Below are 14,423 nucleotides of genomic sequence, written 5' to 3' on the forward strand. Positions count from 1 at the left end.
AATGACACAGGATCAGAGGAGTCTATGTGAGAATTTTTACATTGATTCTATAAGGGGTACTGGATCTCATTCGGAGATCTATCTTGTATAGGGAGTCTTACAGGCAATGTTACCGGGAAAAGGATAGTCACCCACAGGAGGCGCTAGGATCACAGTTTTCTTCCTTTTATAGGAGAATTAATTGGAATGTATTGGTACTCAAGGTTTTCACATTTTGCCTCCGCCATCTTGTTTTTGGTTGTTTGAGTAGGCCACACGCAAGCCCATGCAGCATTAAAACAAAGTAAACTGTGTAACAGGTTGGCCCTCACATGACCATTCCAGTACGTGTTGCTCCATCTAATGGTTCGTTGGTCACTCAGACAGAAAGTCATGTCGATATTAGGCAACATAGAAAGATTTTGTAAATGTAAATATGCAATAAGAACTGGAAGACACTTTACTGTAGTGGAATTAGAAATAAAAAGAATCTGGATTTCTCACTAATTAGAGACATAATGGATTTTTTTTATTTTTTTTGCAGGAGGCGGTCAAAGAGAATAACAAGAGGCGAGAAATGGAGGAAAAGATGAAAAGAGCGAAGATAGCAAAGGAAAAAGCCGAGCGTGAAAAGATGGAGCGAATGCAAAAGAAGAAGCTGCTGATTGATATGAATAAAGGTATGAGCGGAGGAGGGAACAATCTTCTGTACATTCCCCAACATCTTCAAAGACGAGGCTCCGATTTAATTAACTTATGTAGATTCCGCAGTACACCAACCTTCAATGTGCTGGTAATGTTTTATCTGATTCGTACATTAGTCGTCAGTTTAATTATTCATCGTCCCATCTTGCCTATGCTATACCTGACCCCGGGCACATCGGGACCGCCGAGGCTCCGCCCACTTTTATTATGTGCACATTAGGCTTATTTACACCTTTTACGAAGGTTGATGTCACCGATTTTCCTGCTCTTAATTATTTGTCCCTTTTGCCTTCATAGAAAAGTAAGTAGCGATTTTCATTACTATGCTAATGAGGCCATGTGTAATATATTCTATGTACATACAAAGAGAACTTCATTACGTACATGGAATATTGACTCTATCACTGATGTGCAAATTCGTTTTCCAACGTCTGTAACGAAGGCAGAATTCTTAAAGGGGGTCCATTTATTACCAGTAAAGAACTCTAGTCGAACAAGGGGGAGTTGTATGGCTTGGTGGTCGAAAATGAGCGTTGCCATTTCATGTTACGGTACAAGCCAAGTGCGCTCACTCATTAACTCCCATTGAGCTATAAGAACCCACCTATTAAGGGTCTATATGGGCTGTCTCACCCTATTCACCAAGTATGATGGCCTTCATGTAACGTCTACTCTCAACATCTCCAAAAAATTGGGTCAGAATGGCCCATTAAAAAAGCCATCCTGCTTCTCTCAGTCCAATGATGTGCCCTTCGCAAAGCTTGTCAATTGCTCAAAATGTCTTTGAGTACAGTATAGTATACTACCCAAAAGTAGCCTCTTATAGGGAAACCGAGAAAGCAGATTTATGCCCTTTTGTGGAAAGTCCCAGTGTTAGACCACACCTGTGATCACTTACATGTCTGCCGGGGACATAACTACTTGCCAGGTTTTGGATTAATTCATTTGGCAGCATTTTTCTCCTTTGTTGTTGTGTGAATTTTGGAAACTTTATTTCTATGATATTTTTGTGATAACATGACTATGCAGTAGGGTTGAGGGATCAGGAAACATTGGATCCCTATTGGCGATCAAGCAAATTTCACAATCGGGATGGGCTGGAAAATGATCGAAAATCGAATTTTAAAATCGATCCTGAAATCTCAAGATCGTCTCAACCCTACTATGCAGCACATGTCAAAAAGTGAAACTAAAATAGCCATGATCATTAGAGATGAGCGAGTAGTTAAATACTCGATATTCGTTTCGAGTAACCCCTCAATATTCGACTACTTGAATCGAATATTAAATCCTATTATACTCTATGGGGGAAAAATGCTCGTTTCAGGGGTAGGCAACATTCGATCAAATTGAACTTACCAAGTTCACGAGTGAGGGTCAAGCTGGATTCTCCGAGAAGTCTTCTCCATGCAGCATCCCTGCGTCATCTTTCGGCAATGAATTCACTCTGTTAGGCATCGGGCCTGGGCAGAGCCGACTGCACATGTCCGCACTACAAGAAAATGGCCACTTACAGTTGAAGCGGCCATTTTCTTGTAGCACGGGCATGCGCAGTCGGCTCTGCCCAGGCCCGATGCCTGGCAGAGTGAATGAAGAGCCGGAAGACGTCGCGGGGATGCTGCGCAGAGAAGACATCTAAAGGTAGGAGAAGAACCAGCGTTGATTGGCCAACTGTATAGCATTTGGCCAATCAATGCTGGTTCTGCATCGAGTTTTTCCATTCGAATAACGAGTGGTACTTGATTGAGTATGAGTATTTCGATCGAATACTACTCGCTCATCTCTAATGATCATGTGATTGCATTAAAGTCATATCAATGGGGGTAAATCTTGCCATATGATCTCATAGTTGTCATAAACAAAAGATATATAACAATTCTAATGCTGAAAAAAATCAGAGGTCTATAAAAATAAGATGCCATACATTTGTGATAGACCTTGATCTCCCCTTTAAGAACCTGCTTCTGTATCCAAACCAAGATCCCGGTCTCACCTGCCAGGGGATGAATGGGAGAAGCATTGCTTTGTGCCGAGCACATCAGTCATACATGCAGGGTTTGCCTTTACATTTGCATTTTATTCATACTTCCTCCACATAAGGAATACTTTATTACTGCCATCTTGACACACACATTCGCCCTTTCCTTGAGCCAATTCCCTGATCTGCGCTGCACAGGGCCCATCTTCCTTTTAAGCCATTACCGTACATTTCGCATACGTAAGCAAATCACCTTGGTCTATGCGTAATTATAATTCCATCTCACATCTATCTCCTAATCCAATATATTTCTATAAAAGCCAAGATTATTAAACACGGAATTTCACCTAGGCCATAAGCCGCCCTGCATAAGACTGCAGACTGCACGCTTTTTTGCAGTCAGTCATTTTTGTCAGCAGAAGCCGGAGACGAGATGGCACAAGGAAGAATGAGATGGAAGAAGAGATTAGCGCTAGCTGCAGTTTACCGTTCCCCTTCTGTGAACATTGCCATTCTGCAGAATACCTCCGCTAATCCTTTGCAATCATAAAATATATAACAATGCCCAGTGTGAGACGTCAGCGGCTTCTTTTTAACCAGTGCACGTACCTTGACACATTTCCTCAGGATCTGGGTAAAAATGGAAGACTTTCTGGGGTCGAAGGAAAATCTGTGAGCTGGTGGCGGAGAAATCACCCAGTAATAATACTCAGAATAATCCGAACCCTAAAGAAGATTAATAATGGCCCACATGGGTTGTTTGTGGCGACAATATTCAGCATTTGTATTCTTAGTCTTACCAGGGTTGTCTCTTATCTGTCTTTGGAAACGTTAGAATGTCTAGATATAAAGTGAGGAGTATGGAAATCTGTCTCCCAAGATGTACAAAGGCCTCTTGGAAGGTTGAGCATGATGCTAAAGGGAGCAAACCCTTATTGAGTTATTTCACTGAGATTCTGTCTTCCTAACTACATCAGGGAAGACAGGCTTGCACATTCCAGTGAGCGCCCTCTATTGGTTTGCAACACTGAGGCAGCAGCTGACTTCCTAATTACATCATGGAAGACAGATTTGCATATTCTTCCTATGGTCCCTTGTGAAGTGGAGTGCTAAAGGCTTAATAAGTCTCCACACACCTATATGGTGGTCTCTCCCCAAGGAGTGACAATATCCCCTTAAAGATGTAAATAGGGAGACAGTGCCTCTGTTATGCTGCCCTCTATAGGAAGCACCCTGAACATCATGGCCGACTTTCCCAGAAGCCTTTACTGCATAATGTGGGTTCCATACCAAGACAGTTTCTCAGCTACGGACGGCCATTCCGGTCTGGTTGGACTTCGTCAGCGCAGCGTAGAGATATAAAGTGACATACATCCTAGCTCTAAAATTCTCAATAACCCTATAGATTTGCCATTCAGGAAAATTTGATAATATCAGTTGTGACAATATTTGTTTATATCTCCCTGTCAAAAATAATATATAGTCATGTGATAGTTTTTTATGTTTACATTTATGATAGATAGATAGATAGATAGATAGATAGATAGATAGATAGAATAAAAGATATGCCAGCCTCTTGAAAAAGATGGAAATCTCTTTAAGGCTGAGGCCCCACGTGTAGCAGATTTTGTTGCATTTTTTGAGCCAAAGTCAGGAGGGGATTGAGCAGAAGGTAGAAGTATAAGAACGTCCTATATATTTTCCATTACTTTTGTAACCATTCTTGGCTTAGGCTCACAAAAACTGCAACAACAAAAAAGCTGCGTTTCCGCAATGTGGGGTCTTACCCTAATGGAGGAAAACTCCTTGTGGATTTTCTGTTTTGGTTTTCTATTGAGGTTCTACCAGGAGATTGAGCGTTGCCAAGCATCTTGTGGGTAAAAAAAAAGTGGTAATGGGGTATTTTATAAGTTATATTGTATGATAGATAGATAGATAGATAGATAGATAGATAGATAGATAGATATGAGATAGAGAGATAGATATGAGATAGATAGATAGATAGATAGGAGATAGATAGATAGATAGATAGATAGATAGATAGATAGATAGATAGGAGGTAGATAGATAGATAGATATTAGATAGATAGATAGATAGATAGATAGATAGATAGATAGATAGATAGATATGAGATAGATAGATAGATAGATAGATAGGAGATAGATAGATAGATATTAGATAGATAGATAAATAGATAGATAGATATGAGATAGAGAGATAGATATGAGATTGATATATAGATAGATAGATAGATAGATAGATAGATAGATAGATAGATAGATAGATAGGAGATAGATATGAGATAGAGAGACAGATATGAGATTGATAGATAGGAGACAGATAGATAGATAGATAGATAGATAGATAGATAGATAGATAGATAGATATGAGATAGATAGATAGATAGATAGATAGATAGATGATAGATAGATAAATAGATAGATAGATAGATAGATAGATAGATAGATAGATAGATAGATAGATAGGAGATAGATATGAGATAGATAGACAGATATGAGATTGATAGATAGGAGACAGATAGATAGATAGATAGATAGATAGATAGATAGATAGATAGATAGATGATACATTAGATACATATCACAATTCCTGTATGTTCCTCTTTTATCTTCCAATCCCTGTAAATCCCTCTGGTCATTTTCTATTAGTTAATTGAAATTCCAGCGGTCGAAGATGTAATAAATATGATGCAGCCGCGCCATTGACGTGTGTGTAATCTTCTACTTAAACAGTGTTTCATCCTTGAGTCATGTTCACTTTCGGCTGCACATTCACAAATCTGCCGGCTGGCCCAGCACCGTAACACCAGAATATATTAGACTTGCATTTTTTTTCTTATACGGATATGGTTAACACAATGAACGAAACAATGTTATTAGGTTTCCATATCCCAGTGGTGAGAAGTCACTTTGTCAAAATGACAGCTTGAGAAAATATGTGCGCTTTTCTTCTGTGGCCTGCGTGTCATATTTACTTAGTTTGGCCAGAAATAAGCTGCGTTCTGCATTTTCTCTGCTCCTCCGAGCTGTTGCCGGTGACTCTTGCTTATGAAATTACACTTGCAGTTTTTGATACATTCTTTCTTTTTTTATATTATGTATCTTGTTGCAATTTTGCCAAGAAGTTTATTACAGAATCTCATTGTGGTAATCGAGCGCAGAATGGATGTTTATTTCCTTGTGTAATACAACGCTCTTTACAAAACTGAGATGTAGAACAAACCAAGAGACTACAGACTGACAAAACTGGTACATTTTCAGAAACTATAATTTTGAAAACTTTGAATAAGAAAACAATAATCAAAAAATGAAAAAAAAATCAAAAATTGCTACATGCAACATTTAATACTTAGCCATTCGAAAACTAGACCAGTAATATCACTAGAATTGTATATATTAATGCTACAATAATACTGCTCCTATATACAGGAACATAATGACTATAATACTTTTCCTATGTACAAGAATATAACTACTATAATACTACCTCCTATATACAAGAATATAACTACTATAATACTACCTCCTATATACAAGAATATAACTACTATAATACTGCCCCTATGTACAAGAATATAACTACTATAATACTGCCCCTATGTACAAAAATATAACTACTATAATACTACTCCTATGTACAAGAATATAACTACTATAATACTACTCCTATGTACAAGAATATAACTACTATAATACTGCTCCTATGTACAAGAATATAACTACTATAATACTACTCCTATGTACAAGAATATAACTACTATAATACTGCTCCTATGTGCAAGAATATAACTACTATAATACTACTCCTATGTACAAGAATATAACTACTATAATACTGCTCCTATGTACAAGAATATAACTACTATAATACTACCACCTATGTACAAGAATATAACTACTATAATACTGCTCCTATGTACAAGAATATAACTACTATAATACTGCTCCTATGTACAAGAATATAACTACTATAATACTACCACCTATGTACAAGAATATAACTACTATAATACTGCTCCTATGTACAAGAATATAACTACTATAATACTACTCCTATGTACAAGACTATAACTACTATAATACTGCTCCTATGTACAAGAATATAACTACTATAATACTACTCCTATGTACAAGACTATAACTACTATAATACTGCTCCTATATACAAGAATATAACTACTATAATACTGCTCCTATGTACAAGACTATAACTACTATAATACTGCTCCTATGTACAAGAATATAACTACTATAATACTGCTCCTATGTACAAGAATATAACTACTATAATACTGCTCCTATGTACAAGAATATTACTACTATAATACTGCCCCCTATGTACAAGAATATAACTACTATAATACTGCTCCTATGTACAAGAATATAACTACTATAATACTACTCCTATGTACAAGAATATAAATACTATAATACTGCCCCCTATGTGCAATAATATAACTTTTATAACACTGACCCTTATGGTTACGAATCTGGCGCTTTCAATAGGAGGAAGGTTATTTTTTTCTTGGCTCGGTCTATAGAAATCTATGCTGTCACATCCTCTCCTGGCAGATCTCTGTGGTTTGCTCTCTTGTCATCTTTGGTCTCCAGCCTTTGCCAGTCTCCGTGCTCAGCACAGGTAAACCCTCTCTAGGCCCCCGACTTGGCTGTGTATGAAAAAACAATAAAAAATTAGTAAAGTGATTTTATAGGAATGCTAGTAAAATTTAGAGTGGCGATCAATCATGCCTGCGAGCTGAAAAAAGGGCATTTCATTATGAATTCCGAGCCAGCTGTTACTCAATTATACTTGAGGGAGTCTAAGTGATGTCAAGTCTCTGTAAGAACTGCTTATTTGTCAAAGATAACGGCTTCCAAACAGACGAACTAAGTTTTGAGACAACAAAGCAGAGATAAAAGTTTCAAGGCTTAAGAATAACTGGTACAAAAGCCACTTTTAATGGGCGAGTGAAGATTTCATTTGGAAGTCACTTTGAGAAGATAAGATGCGTGTTCCCCCTTGGGCAGGCCGCTCTGTCACCCGCACCCGCTCTGTTCTACCAGTACAATCATATTATTTTGCTTTCTGAAAGAATCAATGGCGAGAGTGACAAGCACCGAAACGTCTCCGTGACACGTCTTCCAGATTTTCCTCTCAGATCTTTTCAATTTACTGATGAAGTTTGAGCGGTTGCATCACTTATGACTGCCGCACCCACAATCCTCCGCGTCTTCGCCTTTTGATGTCGCTATGAAATGTAAAAACGGGGGGGAAAAAAGGGACGGGGATTGTTGAAAACATATTTATTGTATTGTGATGTTTGTCAGGGAGCGGCGGCGTCTGTCACGTTTGTTTGTTTGTTTGTTTTTGTCATTTTTGAATTTTATTATGGCGATTTTTTTTCGCGTTTAGCGGATTATTGATGGGGATTCACTTATTTATGTGAGATTTCCTTTTCTTGATAAATTTTTTTATCCACTTTGGGCCCGTACAAGTGTAGCCAAGTTTATGTTAACTTTCTGATATCACAGATTACCGCAACGGCTACCAAACCTCACAATACACATGTCCGCCACTGTGAAAAAAACTACTGCATCTGCTGCACATTGTCACAAAATATACTTCATCTGCTGTAGAACCTCTTTAACCCCTTCACTCTGCAGCTCCATATATATATGGACTTCGTCCGCAGTCCCCTCACCCCCTGCGCGACCCACCTCCCGCGTGGCCCTGACCCCACCCTCCTCGGCGACCCTGGCCTCTTCCCCTGTGCACGCACTCCTGTGCCCATTCTCATCCTTCGTCTTGGTGCCCCTGGCGCCGCCACTCCTGCCTGGGCACCTAACCGGCCCCCCTCTGTGGTACGCGACAATGGCCCCCGTCGGTTCAAGACACACAAACCCCCCCTGGGGCTACCCCTCCCACTTCCCGTGAGCCCACCCCTGAACCTCCAACCCCCTATTCCCTCCTAGAACCCCCCAACCCCCTACCAAGTGTAGTTTAATTTACCATTTACGGGAATATTTGACATTTTGATTACTTTTTGTTCAATTTTTTTTTTTTGCTGGACATCGTCTTATATTTTCAAAGTTCAGGCATATTCAGAGGTGGGGCTACCTGTGTTATGTGTTTTTTTTATATGTATATTTTAGGAAAATTTTGGACCACCCCTTGAAGCTGTGATAATTATGTCATACTACTGAACTGCAGTCTATTGTGAAATGATTATATTACTATTGAGCTCTGCCATGGACAGAGCTGAATACTGTTATACTTATGGCAGGCCTAGAAGCTTTCAGAAGGATGTCAGCTGCCATAACAGTTGAATAACTCCCATGATCCCGCTGTCTCATCTCACTGAGACCCCTTGGACTAAACAAATTAAAAGTGACCTGTTCTATACCATGGATAAAAACCTGTGATCAGAGATGTCATTGATCACAGGCACTGTCATGGGGTCTCTGGTGTGTAAGACAGCGGAGACCCTACAGTTGTGGTACCTGCTCAGTTCCTAAGTAGGCACCATATTTATAGTCCTGACATCCACCATACTTTTATGGGATAAATAGATACGCTCCTTCAGAAAATAAAAGCTATTCTTGTTAATTTCTCTGTTTTTAAGATCTCTGCTTGCTTTAAAGCAGTATCCTTCATTATTTTGTCCCAGTGGTCATAGAGATGCAGGGCATGTGGCCGTACAGATATTATACCTGTAGAAACTCATACCTCAAATGATCGGTACAGATTTAAATCCCCTTAGTGTAAACCATGTTCCTTCTAAATGAAAGCAAGCAGAGATCTTACAAAAATGAACTTTAAGGAGCAGTGGGCAAGATGATGATAGAATTCTAATGTGGGGAAACCAGGAAAGAAAATTGAATACTTACTCCAAGTCCCTTCTGACTCCCCGAATGTGTCCTCAGTAGTCACACAACAGCAATCTTCCCGGAACGCCTTGAGACATGAACACAAATAACTCTGTAATGTCCTCTTCATTTGGACACTTAAGAACAAGCCACTGAATATCTTTCCCATTTCTTCCCTTTGCCGGAGCAATTCCTCTCCTGTCACATCAAGCCTGGAGCGCGGGAGATAAATATCCATATGCACTGTGTAATACATGATGATATATGAAGTCCTGGGCGACTCTTACTCGCTCCCTCTCTTTTCCCTATTTTGTGTTATTTTTGATCATCATTATTATCACACATCAGTATTAGATTTGCGCAAGATGTTTGTCCGCTGGGAACAAAACCCCGAAGAACCATTTTGTGTTACATAATTGTTTTTTTTCTATCCTACTGGCAAGGCAACAAAATAATGATGGAATATATTGGAATGGAGCGTTGAAGGAGACCCCCTGGCTGTTACATATGTATCCACACAACAATGCATTCTTTTGTTTATTCACATGCAAACAGGAAGTTTGGGGGGGGGGGTAAATATTTACAGATAAAACATCAAAATACAATGTGGCCAACTCCAAGGGGGAGGGATCTGAGACTCTTGTGCTATGTTGTCACCTCATATCTCATTCTTCCCAAAAAGTAAACGGTAAAGGCAGATATATGAAGGCAGCACAGTATGGAGAGGGTTTAAACCGAGACATGTTTCATCCGAATATTCCAGTTGGTTTGTTTCTGTATGAAACCGAAGAAATGGAGATTCATCTTGGGCAAACTAAAATAATCCCAGAGAATAATAGGTGAATGCCAAGGGGAAGTGAAGAAAAAACTAATAATTAAAAAACATTCATACTCTACTCCCATTACATCTTTTGGGCTTCCTCGATGTGACTCACAATTTCTTGATGACATCCACCACTCATCATGATGACCCATGTGACTGATGGTAGCCAAATCACAAACCTCAGCAGTGAGCCCAGGATGATGATGTCACAGAAGATTTCTTGATGAGTCCAGGAGAGCACTAGATGGCCATGTCTGAGTGAGGGGGAAGCAGGACTCACAGGCTTTCTCTATGACTACCGGGGAAGCAGGACTCACAGGCTTTATATATCAGTGGAGGAAGCAGGACTCACAGGCTTTCTCTATGAGTGGTGGTGGAGGCAGGACTCACAGGCTTTATCTGAGTGGTGGGGGGAGCAGGACTCACAGGCTTTCTCTATGAGTGGTGGAGAAAGCAGGACTCACAGGCTTTATCTATGAGTGGTGGGGGAAGCAGGACTCACAGGCTTTATTTATGAGTGGTGGGGGGAGCAGGACTCACAGGATTTATCTATGAGTGGTGGGGGGAGCAGGACTCACAGGCTTTCTCTATGAGTGGTGGGGGAAACAGGACTCACAGGCTTTATATATGAGTGGTGGAGAAAGCAGGACTCACAGGCTTTATCTATGAGTGGTGGGGGGAGCAGGACTCACAGGCTCTCTATGAGTGGTGGGGGAAGCAGGACTCACAGGCTTTCTCTATGAGTGGAGGAAGCAGGACTCACAGGCTTTCTCTATGAATGGTGGGGGGAGCAGGACTCATAGGCTTTATATATGAGTGGTGGGGGAAGCAGGACTCACAGGCTTTATCTATGAGTGGTGGGGGGAGCAGGACTCACAGGATTTATCTATGAGTGGTGGGGGGAGCAGGACTCACAGGCTTTCTCTATGAGTGGTGGGGGAAACAGGACTCACAGGCTTTATATATGAGTGGTGGAGAAAGCAGGACTCACAGGCTTTATCTATGAGTGGTGGGGGGAGCAGGACTCACAGGCTCTCTATGAGTGGTGGGGGAAGCAGGACTCACAGGCTTTCTCTATGAGTGGAGGAAGCAGGACTCACAGGCTTTCTCTATGAATGGTGGGGGGAGCAGGACTCACAGGCTTTATATATGAGTGGTGGCGGAAGCAGGACTCATAGGCTTCTCTATGAGTGGTGTAGGAAGCAGGACTCCGATGTTCTCTCAATGAAGCACCTTTTAACAAAACTACTGAATCAATTCAATTTTGATGGATACTATAACTTTAGTTCTCCATCACCTCGTCTATATTGTTGTCCTCAGATTGTTCTCAATTTTCTGTTTTTTACTTATATTGGGAGTGAAGAATTGAAGGCTGTGACACAACAATCCAGCGCCAGCTCAGCTCCATCACTGCTTCATCCCAATGCAAATGTTATTTAATCAGGAGCCATTTTTCACTTCATTATATATGATTATCCTGGCAATTAAAATCACCTTTTACCAGCAGTACGGGGATAATGCGCAGAATAAGCCGCCGCACTCACAATTAGTACAAAATTAATTGTTTTGAAGGAGTATTACTGATCTCCCAGAACACGCATGAAGATAATGGAAATGACGGTTATGGGGAGCATTTGATAACTATCGCGAGTCTCCGTTTCCATTCCACACCCCCCTCCAGCTCTGAAGTTTCTTTTTGTAAATCACCTGTCTCTTATTAATCATATGTCTGATCTATTTACGATCGCAGAAGCAATAAATAATATCCATAGACGATGTGACAGATAAAGAGCGATCATTCCTTTATGTCTATCTCTCTATCGACCTACTTATCACCTGTATACCTACTGCATCTGTAGATTGTTACATTGTGTCCGGCTTTATGTAAATGAAGATTAATCCCTAGAATGAAGCCTGGACATTAGAAAGATGCAATTGTAATAAAGTTTCAATTTAACTAGATTTCCAAGATGTAGAACGCAAATCTTCAAAGCAAGCAGATCCAGTGACTCAAGATCAGTACAGGATAAGTAATGTAATGTATATACACAGTGACTGCACCAGCAGAATAGTGAGCACAGCTCTGGAGTATAATACAGGATGTAACTCAGGATCAGTACAGGATAAGTAATGTAATGTATGTACACAGTGACTGCACCAGCAGAATAGTGAGCGCAGCTCTGGAGTATAATACAGGATGTAACTCAGGATCAGTACAGGATAAGTAATGTAATGTATGTACACAGTGACTGCACCAGCAGAATAGTGAGCGCAGCTCTGGAGTATAATACAGGATGTAACTCAGGAGCAGTACAGTATAAGTAATGTAATGTATGTACACAGTGACCGTATCAGCAGAATAGTGAGCGCAGCTCTGGAGCATAATACAGGATGTAACTCAGGATCAGTACAGTATAAGTAATGTAATGTATGTACACAGTGACCGTATCAGCAGAATAGTGAGTGCAGCTCTGGAGTATAATACAGGATGTAACTCAGGATCAGTCCAGGATAAGTAATGTAATGTATGTACACAGTGACTGCACCAGCAGAATAGTGAGTGCAGCTCTGGAGTATAATACAGGATGTAACTCAGGATCAGTACAGGATAAGTAATGTAATGTATGTACACAGTGACTGTACCAGCAGAATAGTGAGCGCAGCTCTGGAGTATAATACAGGATGTAACTCAGGAGCAGTACAGTATAAGTAATGTAATGTATGTACACAGTGACCGTATCAGCAGAATAGTGAGCGCAGCTCTGGAGTATAATACAGGATGTAACTCAGGATCAGTACAGGATAAGTAATGTAATGTATGTACACAGTAACTGTACTAGCAGAATAGTGAGCGCAGCTCTGGAGTATAATACAGGATGTAACTCAGGATCAGTACAGGATAAGTAATGTAATGTATGTACACAGTGACTGTACCAGCAGAATAGTGAGCGCAGCTCTGGAGTATAATACAGGATGTAACTCAGGATTGGTACAGGATAAGTAATGTAATGTATGTACACAGTGACTGCACCAGCAGAATAGGCGAGTGCAGCTCTGGAGTATAATACAGGATGTAACTCAGGATCAGTACAGGATAAGTAATGTAATGTATGTACACAGTGACTGTACCAGTAGAATAGTGAGTGCAGCTCTGGAGTATAATACAGGATGTAACTCAGGGTCAGTACAGGATAAGTAATGTAATGTATGTACACAGTGACTGTACCAGTAGAATAGTGAGTGCAGCTCTGGAGTATAATACAGGATGTAACTCAGGGTCAGTACAGGATAAGTAATGTAATGTATGTACACAGTGACTGTACCAGTAGAATAGTGAGCGCAGCTCTGGAGTATAATACAGAATGTAACTCAGGATAAGTAATGTAATGTATGTACACAGTGACTGTACCAGTAGAATAGTGAGCGCAGCTCTGGAGTATAGTACAGGATGTAACTCAGGATCAGTACAGGATAAGTAATGTATGTAAACAGTGACTGCACCAGCAGAATAGTGAGTGAGACGCAATCAATGTATTTCCCCTTAGCTGTAGACTAATAGTGCACATCCAATTAGATACCAAAATGACATTTTTCATGGAATATTGTGATGACGTTTCCCTTTGGCCCCATTGCTTGTTAGACCCATGAGATATACATGTATATGGGGACATTTTAGGAGTCCTGCAGTCAATGCTTTGAGCTTTGTTTCTCCTCACTTTATATATGTTTTATGTAAGCTCAGCACCTGGAATGCAAAACTCAGGACGCTGCTGAAATTCTCACCGGCAATTAATGTCGATGAATTTCATCAAAACTAATAAAGTGATTAAGTTCTCTTCCTGTCTTCTTAATTAAATGCTCAGAAAGCTTTTGCCATGTTTGCCAGGTGCGCGCTCTGATTGGATCCCCGTGTAGTGAAATGTCTCTACTAAACTGTCTGCTGCGGCTTCCTGCTGCAATGTGGGACAGTAAAGTGAGAGCACAAGACTGGCATAAATAACAAAAAAACACTACATAAAAGAGTCGGCCCATGTAATAGCTGCTGCGGGG

The 14,423-nt window shown here is 40.2% G+C and overlaps 1 protein-coding gene across 2 annotated transcripts in view; it reads left to right on the forward strand.

The window, feature by feature from the left end:
• DIAPH2 (diaphanous related formin 2) overlaps positions 1 to 14,423 on the forward strand; it is an 824,584-nt gene that overhangs the window by 665,232 nt on the left and 144,929 nt on the right. For both annotated transcript variants that reach the window (XM_075260108.1, XM_075260109.1), the window contains one exon: positions 524 to 659. In XM_075260108.1, the coding sequence (XP_075116209.1) occupies positions 524 to 659 (136 nt within the window). The remainder of the gene's footprint in view (positions 1 to 523; positions 660 to 14,423) is intronic.

This window comes from Leptodactylus fuscus, chromosome 11 (assembly GCF_031893055.1).
Source record: "Leptodactylus fuscus isolate aLepFus1 chromosome 11, aLepFus1.hap2, whole genome shotgun sequence".
NCBI classification, from domain to species: Eukaryota; Metazoa; Chordata; class Amphibia; order Anura; family Leptodactylidae; genus Leptodactylus; species Leptodactylus fuscus.